This window comes from Sinocyclocheilus rhinocerous, unplaced genomic scaffold, assembly GCF_001515625.1.
Source record: "Sinocyclocheilus rhinocerous isolate Xijiao unplaced genomic scaffold, SAMN03320098_v1.1 scaffold1152, whole genome shotgun sequence".
NCBI classification, from domain to species: Eukaryota; Metazoa; Chordata; class Actinopteri; order Cypriniformes; family Cyprinidae; genus Sinocyclocheilus; species Sinocyclocheilus rhinocerous.
In genome coordinates this window covers 1,854,605-1,862,845 of record NW_015625590.1, presented here as the reverse complement: position 1 = coordinate 1,862,845, position 8,241 = coordinate 1,854,605, and the positions used below count along the sequence as shown (strand labels likewise).

Below are 8,241 nucleotides of genomic sequence, written 5' to 3'. Positions count from 1 at the left end.
TTCGCTTTCACAACGGAACACACAGCGCCTTCACGACATGGCAGCGGTGGCGGCAGCAACAATACTACAGTGAGAATAAAAGTTACGCCTTTTTTCTTTGCGTGAGCATTTGGGCGGCGTTATGCAAATCTTCCCAGATAGTGACGTAGATATGTGGGGGCGTGTTAGAACGAGCCGTTTTAGGTAGGTGTGGCTGACTCTTAACTTTTATAAAGAATAACTCTTTGGATTTGAGACTTTAGTCTTTGCAACTTTACAGATATTCTTTATGCACCAAGAGCTTGTAACACTCCAAAGAGAAAGGAAAAATTTTAATCGCATCATATGACCCCTTTAATACGTTTTTTTCTGTATTTTTGATCAAATAAATGCAGCCTTGATGAGCATAAGAAACTTATTTAAAAAAACACAAAAAATGTTACTGATCCTAAACTTTTGAACAGCAGTGTACAACACACACATACTGTATATGATATATTATTATAGTTTTTGTTAATATTTTGAATTCGATTCATTATATTTCCTATTTTCATTTACATTTTAGTTAAAGTTTTAGTAAATTTGTTTTATTTTTGTCCTTTTTATTTTATTATTTCTTATGTGTCTATATAGATTTTAAGTTTTAGTTTTTATTTTTAGTTATTTTTGTACTTCAACAAACTGTTGAGAATTAAAAATGTTTTAATATTGTATTACACTTATTGTTTTTTTAAGTATTAAATGTGTTTTTATGATTTCAGTTTTTTGAGTTTAATTGTAATAACCCTGATATATGTAATGTCTTTGATTCCAGGTACAGTCAGAAATCAAAAAGAAATGGCAGCGATGGAAACTGGGAATAAGCATTTTGGAGGACCAACGTAATTCAGGTAGCAACACACAGCAGGGAGGTGCAGGACCTCGGTGTCACCACGACCTAGCCTGCTCTCCAGACTGCCCTCTGGACAGTGGCAGCCAACTGTCCTCGGACCCAACACCCACAGCCACCCTACCAGCTATTCAACATCACTACCATCCCAGAGCAAAGAAAGGCAAGGCATGCTGCTACATCTCTGCCCGAAAGCAGGTTCTGAACGGGTTGGATGTGCCAGCTTCACCCCAGTGTGCCGGAGAGGGAGCAGTGATGTTTTCTGAGAGCTACTGTTGAATCATGTGGACTGTGCTGCACATTGATTGGACAAACAAAGCTGGATATCATGGAGTGTCTTGGAATATGAGGTCTCATTGTTTTTGAACTGTCAAAAGCATATTACTACATCACGTTACTCCCATTATGCCTGACAACCCATTTTATTTGTGTTTTTCTTGTTTGGTGTTTACCACTATACCTCATTTTGGACACTAGATGAATTCTATTATGTGCCAGCATTGTGGATCAACTCAAACTTTACCACAAAGTCATTTATATTTTTGATTGCATGAGGATTATCTGTTCAGAGTTCACAGGTAAGACACACAAACATCACCTAGCCTGCAAAATCACCAAATAGCTCCAAAAAGTATTTGCACCCTTAAACCACATATCCACTACCGTTCAAGAATCTGAGGTCAATAAGATTATTAAGCAAGAATGCATTAAATTAAACTAAAGTGACATGAAAGACTTTTACATTGTTAAAAGATTTCTATTTCAAATAAATGCCATTCTCTTGAACTTTCTATAAGAAGTAGGCACCAAATCAGCATATTAGAATGATTTCTGATGGCTCATGTATAACTGAAGACTGGCGTAATGGCTGCTGAAAATTCAGCTTTACCATCACAGGAATAAATAGCATTTTAAAATATATTCAAATATGAAAGTTATTTTAATTATAATCTTTTACAAATGTATTGCTTTTACTGTATTTTTGAATAAAAAATGCAGCCTTGGTGAGCATAAGAGACTTTGAAAACATTTTTGAATGGTAATTGCAGATGCCACTTAGTTTGATATTGTTATTTGCTGCATAGGCTTTTATTTTGTGCAGTTTAAGAGCCCAAACACTTTTTGGGGAGACTGTATATACATACAGTATAGGGACCAATAATGGACTTTGTTTTTGTCCATAAACAACAAATCAGTACCAGACTTATGTTCAGTACTAGACATTATGTCACATCCTCACCCTTATTTGATATGGTGCCCCTGGAGGTGTTAAATGTCTAATATGAAGGTTTTATATGGCTCTTATGTAACCCGCTCAACCAGGATGGCGTGCTCTAGGCGATCTCTTGAACAGCAGGAAATCTAATTCCTTTTTTATGCTTCTGCATTCCACTCAATGGCCTAATCCCCTTTCATTTTGTGCCATGACAGAACCCAACTGTGAACTGTATGTCTACAATAGAGTTTAAAGAGGATTGCTAGGTATTTTAGTTAATAGGCAACAGTAACAACACTATTAAACATGGAAACTGTTTGTTTCCAAAACTTTATGAAGGTTTAAATCAGAGTATGCCCTCACACGGACTGAGATCGATTCTTACACTGTATGCCTTCTTTTTTTTGTTACTTCATCTGGACATTATTTTTCTGTCAACATGGATGGAAGAGTGCAGTAATAATCTCTATTGTAGCTGAGCTTTCATTGTGATTTAGACAATATATTGTCCTATCTAAGGTGTTCTTCTGTTGCTTTCACATTGAGGTTATTCCACGGCTCCATTGACATCTAAAGCCACCTGCTGGATGTAGGGAGAACTGCACAGATATAGACTGTTGTAGAGTTGCCTTAGTCTCCTGAAGAATTCTTGTATCACATTTTTAGTGCTTAATGGTATTAACCTGGTGCTAAGAGTCTGTGGTCATGCATGAATCTGTCAAAAATATTGGTAGGATGCCTTTTTTGTGATGTGGCAAGATTTGTCTAGTTCTGAAGAAGCCACTGTTGTTAAACATACATAGTTATTTATCACACATCTCTCACTCTCATGTTTTGTCCAGTAATCATCTACATATTACAGAATAAGGTACCGTTCACACAGAATCCTTTTCATGTTTAAAACATGAGATGCAAGGCAGTGAAATGAAAAAAAATAATGCGAGGTCTAAGACGTTATTTATAGATGTAAACTTCTTTTAATGTGCATCTCTAGACCCTGTGGGCTTTTTTCTCATTGCACTACTCTGCATTGTGTTTTTAATCATAAATATGCATCCTGTATGAATGGCACCTAAGTGTGAAAAAATGAAAGCACTGTGCTGATGTTAAACTGTTGTTAAAAGTGCCAGTAATATTGTTTGACTTTCAAAATAGTTCATGTCTTTCAAAACATTCCACAGACTTGATAAGCTTCCACGTTAGGACACCTGATATTGGGTGTCAGATCCATGTGCACTGCTAAAAAGTGGGTTAACCGGCTAGACTCGAGGACAGGAACATTTATGCTAAATATCAATGTTGTATTTGCCAAAAAAACAAAAAACAAAACACTTGTGCAATAATATCATTTTGGACATATTTATTTCCATTAAAGCATCAAACTGAAATGAGAATATGTTGGAAGTTTTCTTTGTTCGTTTTGTGGGCATGTTCCTCTATTTCCTGGGAATGGCATAGCACTCGTATGTGCGGGGCATGCGGCCAAAACTGCAATTTTTAGGTGTTGTATCGAGCTCCTCTGGTGGCACTGTGGCTTTGAAGGTGAAATGCTGAAGGAGGGAAGTGAAGAAGATGAAGAGTTCTATGCGAGCCAGAGCCTCACCAAGACACGCACGCTTGCCTGACGAGAGCAGACAGAAGTCAGTTTAAAAATCTTTTGAAGAAACTTTTCTCCATGTATCAGCCATTTTATTGTCTATGATTTCCCCTTTAAATTAATCAGTGATTTAACATGGTTATTTTTTTCCCAGTATGATTAAAACTGTGAGAAACATAATTCCATGGTGGAAACAAGCCTCCCTGTTTTTATTTTTATGGTCTAATTTTATGTTCTAAACTCTACTAAACTCACCCATGCCAAATACAACAAATGCATCATTTTTCTGAAATCGGCCAACTGAATCCAGGAAGTTCTCTGGATCAAAGCAATTTGGGTTCTTCCACAGTTTCGGGTCTATAAGCACAGAGGATAGCAGAGGGAAAACCATGACCCCCTATAAAAGAAATTTATGTTAGAAATAGACAGACATAAATAATAATTAATAGTAAAATAAAGATAATGTAAATACATAAGAAGAATACCTTAGGAATTATATAACCATTGTATTCAGTGTCGCACATCATCTTGTGTGGGATAGCGATGGGGGCAAGATCCATATACCGTTGAATCTCGTGGATTACAGCATCTGTATACGGCAGGTTCTGTCTGTCCTCTACTGAGGGCCAGCGGTCCTGTCCTACAACCTCATCAATTTCCCGCTGAACACGCTCTGTACAGAACAAGTGAAAGAAAAAAACACTCGGGATTCTGCTTGATGCTTGGAAAGAGAAGACATTTGTTTGATCTCACCTTGAACGTCTGGGTGCTTCATCATCAGAAGCACAGCGTATCTGACGGTGGATGAAGTGGTTTCTGTGCCGGCACTAAACATGTTCCATACTATAGAAACCAAGTTGCCAAAATGATATTCTGTGTCAGGATTGTCTTTCTCCTGCAAAAGAGAATGAAGATGAATATGAAAATGAATGTTATGCATAAAACTGGCTGTTGGGATGTACCAATTCTAAAACTTGTAAATGAAGGAAGTTTTCTGGAATTGTTTTAACTGACATCATGTCATAGTTTCACCACCAGAGGGTGTATGTAAATGTAATGAGGACCGTGGCTTTATAAGAACTGTTTTAAATGCCATTTCTTTTAATTATTTACCTCTTTCATTTTTAACACAAAGGCCTCAATGAAGTCCTGTGGGCATGAGGGATCCAAAGTATTCATCCGAGCCTGTGCCTCATGCTTGCAATACTCTCTGGCCTCTTCTAGGTCTTTAAACAGCTGATGGTGTTTACCGGGAAAGAGACTGACTAACCTAGGGAATACATTATAGATCTGAAAAGAAAATAAAGAAGATCAATGTAAGTCTTCTTTTTTTTTTTTTTATTAATACTTTTATTTAGCAAGGTTGCATTAAACTGATAAAATGTGATAGTAAAGACATTTATAATGTTACAAAAGATGTTACAATTTCTATTTCAAATAAACACTGTTCTTTTGAAATTTCTATTCACTAAAGGATCATGAAAAAAATGGTTTCCACACTAACATTAAGCAGCACACCTGTTTTCAACACTGATAATAAGAAATGCATCAAATCAGCATATTATTGACACTGAAGACTAGAGTAATGACTGATAAAAAAAAAATATATATATATACTGTATATATATATAAAAAAAATCTTAGAGTACAATACCTGTCCAAGAGGGCTACTGAGAATAGTGAAGTAAGTATTCACAGTTCGAAGGAGAGACTTAAACTGTGGATCCTCAAGTTCAAACCTATTCCCAAAGACAATGCTGCAGATCACATTGTTTACAGCATTAAACAGCATGTCCACAGGGCTGAATGCAGAGCCTTTGAGGAGAAAAGTACAGCAAAGAGCTCAAGTTTCTTAAATTTAGTGTTGTAAAAACTCACACCATGTTCTGGAACATGAGATGTGGCTTAGGTCAGGATTTATTCTAATTAGTCATTCACTTAGTTGAATGTGCTGTACAGTATATTAAATCTACACACGGCACATTTGCTTCGTGAACTTATTGTACAAATTGCAAGAACTTATTCAACACATTTTTTCTAAACAATGCAACCACTGTATGTTTGATTTTAGTGTTTTACTGATGCGTCCTGCATCAGATCTTTTTGTGGTTTATGTCTGCAGTTTGTTTCATTTTATAATCTAAATAAAAGATCATATAAAAGTGATTTTACCTTCACATTTTTTAAACATTTCCACAAGATTCTCAGCCTCCTCCCTGACTCGTTCCTCGATGCTCCTGCGGCCCATTCCGAAGTTCTTCAGTGTCATAAGAGTGAACCTGCGCATCTCCTTCCATCGGTATCCACTGGTGGACAGAACACCTGCACACAGAGACAATGTTAACAGCATTTTGGTCTTCAGATAAAAATCTGTTCAAATAAACTGTGTAAAACATAAGGCATCAAGCGACCTCACCGTATCCATAAGTGGACTTCATCAACAGAGGATAGATGGCCCTGCCGCTGAATTCTTCACCAAGACCAATCATAGTATCCTTTAGGGCTTGATATCCAGAAATGATCACCACAGGAGTGTTTGCCAACCAGATGGTGACAACAGAGCCATACTTATTACTCAGCTAAAGTAAGAAGAGTTTTATGGGTTTGATATACGGGACATTTCAATGTTACACTATGTGAATTATTAGAATAACATGTACTTCAAGTTATCTCAGATATTGGTGACTAACAACCTTAAATACAGGTAACATATCATTCTGCTTTAATTTTGTCAATGTATATTAGAGCATTGTTGTTTGAAGGTGTTTTTGTTTGTAGTGCAAGTTCGGATAGGACAATTAGCATTCTTTATGCAAATATAATATATCACTGCACTTAGAAGTGGTATTGCTTAAAAGAACACTCCACTATTTTTGAAAATAGGCTCATTTTCCAACTCCCCTAGAGTTAAACAGTTGAGTTTTACCGTTTTCGAATCCATTCAGCCGATCTCCGGGTCTGGCGGTAGCACTTTTAGCTTAGCTTAGCATAGATCATTGAATCTGATTAGACCGTTAGCATCTCGCTCAAAAATGACCAAAGAGTTTCTATATTTTTCCTATTTAAAACTCGACTCTTCTGTAGTTACATCGTGCACTAAGACCGACGGAAAATGAAAAGCTGCGATTTTCTAGGCTGATATGGTTAGGAACTATACTCTCATTCTGGCGTAATAATCAAGCAACTTTGCTGCCGTACCATGGGTGCAGCAGGCGCAATGATATTACACAGCGCCTGAAAATAGTCCCAGCTAGGTAATTCCAGGCGCTGCATAATATTATTGTGCCTGCTGCACCCATGGTACGGCAGCAAAGTTGCTTGATTATTACCCTGGAATGAGAGTATAGTTCCTAGCCATATCGGCCTAGAAAATCGCAGCTTTTCATTTTCCTTCGGTCTTAGTACACGATGTAACTACAGAAGAGTCAAGTTTTAAATAGGAAAAATATCGAAACTGTTACTTTAAAGTTATTAAGTATTATAGACAGCGATTCAGTGTGTGAAAAAGTAAAGTAAAAACAAATCATCTTTGAGAAACAGCAATACTGGGAACTTCTGTCTGAAGGTAACTGCATCCTGAAACTTCTCTAGAGAGTTCAGAAATCCCAGAATGGTGACCCTCACCTAGTAACGCATGTCTCAAAGACTCATAATAGAACAGATGCAATCTAAACCCAGTGAAAATGCACTGACTCCTTTAAATTCTTCAAAGCCTATGGTACAATCTTAAAAAAACAAGCGTTCATCATTGGCATGTTGCATGGAGAAGCTTTAACATCAAAGGATGGTTATTAGTTAACTTTAAGTTTACCTGAACGGGCAATAATCGCCAATACTCAGACTTATATAACTGAATTATAATATTGAATAGGCCTACTAACCTCTAGGTAATATTTGTAGGCTTCCTTGATATTAAATTGAAATAAATTTCCCAGCAGTGGATTAGGCGCAGGTCCTGGAGGGAGCCGCTCAAAACTGCTCTGCTTTCCTCGAATCTTCCACAGCAATATCAGAGCCAAGACAGCCATGACAACAGACACTACATTCGTCTTCAGTGCCAACAATATATCCATCCTCAGAGTTCACTAGACAGTTCTTCTGAACCGATTCGCAGTAAGGAACCGAAAACAAAGCTTGGCTCTGGGATGATAAAAGTATAGCGGTCTTTGCTAAACAAAAGTGTGCATTTCTAAATTGGGGTTGTTTCTAAATCATGCAATGAAAACAATGCCCCTTACCTGACCCCACCCCCAAACACAACCGGTTGACGTAAGTAAATCAGGTACCCACGGTGGAAAACGCCCCTCCGTTATGCCGAGTTCACACCGCACGATTTTCAAAGTCGTCGGATCGCCGTTGTTTTCACACTGCGTGACTATCTGGGGTAGCATTCAGTTGCTGCTGTGTTCACATTGCACGATGGATCGGCGACAGGGGGTTTCACACTGCATGACTTCACAATAGGAAGAATGGCTGACAGCTCTGTCTGGTCCGCAAACTACGTGTCACAACAAAACACACGCGAGAAGTGATAAGGAAATAACGCGAGAACCCGCGTGC

At 37.6% G+C, this 8,241-nt stretch overlaps 2 protein-coding genes across 3 annotated transcripts in view; one reads left to right on the top strand and one right to left on the bottom strand.

The window, feature by feature from the left end:
• LOC107756746 (gastric inhibitory polypeptide receptor-like) overlaps positions 1–1,565 on the top strand; it is a 22,679-nt gene extending 21,114 nt beyond the window's left edge. The window contains exon 14 of the mRNA XM_016573960.1: positions 794–1,565. Within this exon, the coding sequence (XP_016429446.1) occupies positions 794–1,147 (354 nt within the window). The 3' untranslated portion in view covers positions 1,148–1,565. The remainder of the gene's footprint in view (positions 1–793) is intronic.
• A 1,866-nt stretch (positions 1,566–3,431) lies between these two features.
• Positions 3,432–8,052, bottom strand: LOC107756729 (cytochrome P450 2M1-like). 2 transcript variants are annotated; one of them, XM_016573948.1, is made up of 10 exons: positions 7,920–8,052; positions 7,563–7,821; positions 6,098–6,260; positions 5,854–6,003; positions 5,336–5,496; positions 4,795–4,971; positions 4,435–4,576; positions 4,167–4,354; positions 3,937–4,078; positions 3,432–3,705 (listed from the first exon to the last, which is right to left on the bottom strand). In XM_016573948.1, the coding sequence occupies exons 2-10, from the start codon at positions 7,752–7,754 to the stop codon at positions 3,521–3,523; spliced, it is 1,500 nt and encodes a 499-aa protein (XP_016429434.1). In that variant the 5' UTR covers positions 7,755–7,821; positions 7,920–8,052; the 3' UTR covers positions 3,432–3,520. The 2 variants fall into 2 exon arrangements, with proteins under 2 accessions (XP_016429434.1, XP_016429428.1); XM_016573942.1 differs by having other exon boundaries at positions 7,563–8,052.
• Between the last annotated feature and the right edge of the window lie 189 nt (positions 8,053–8,241).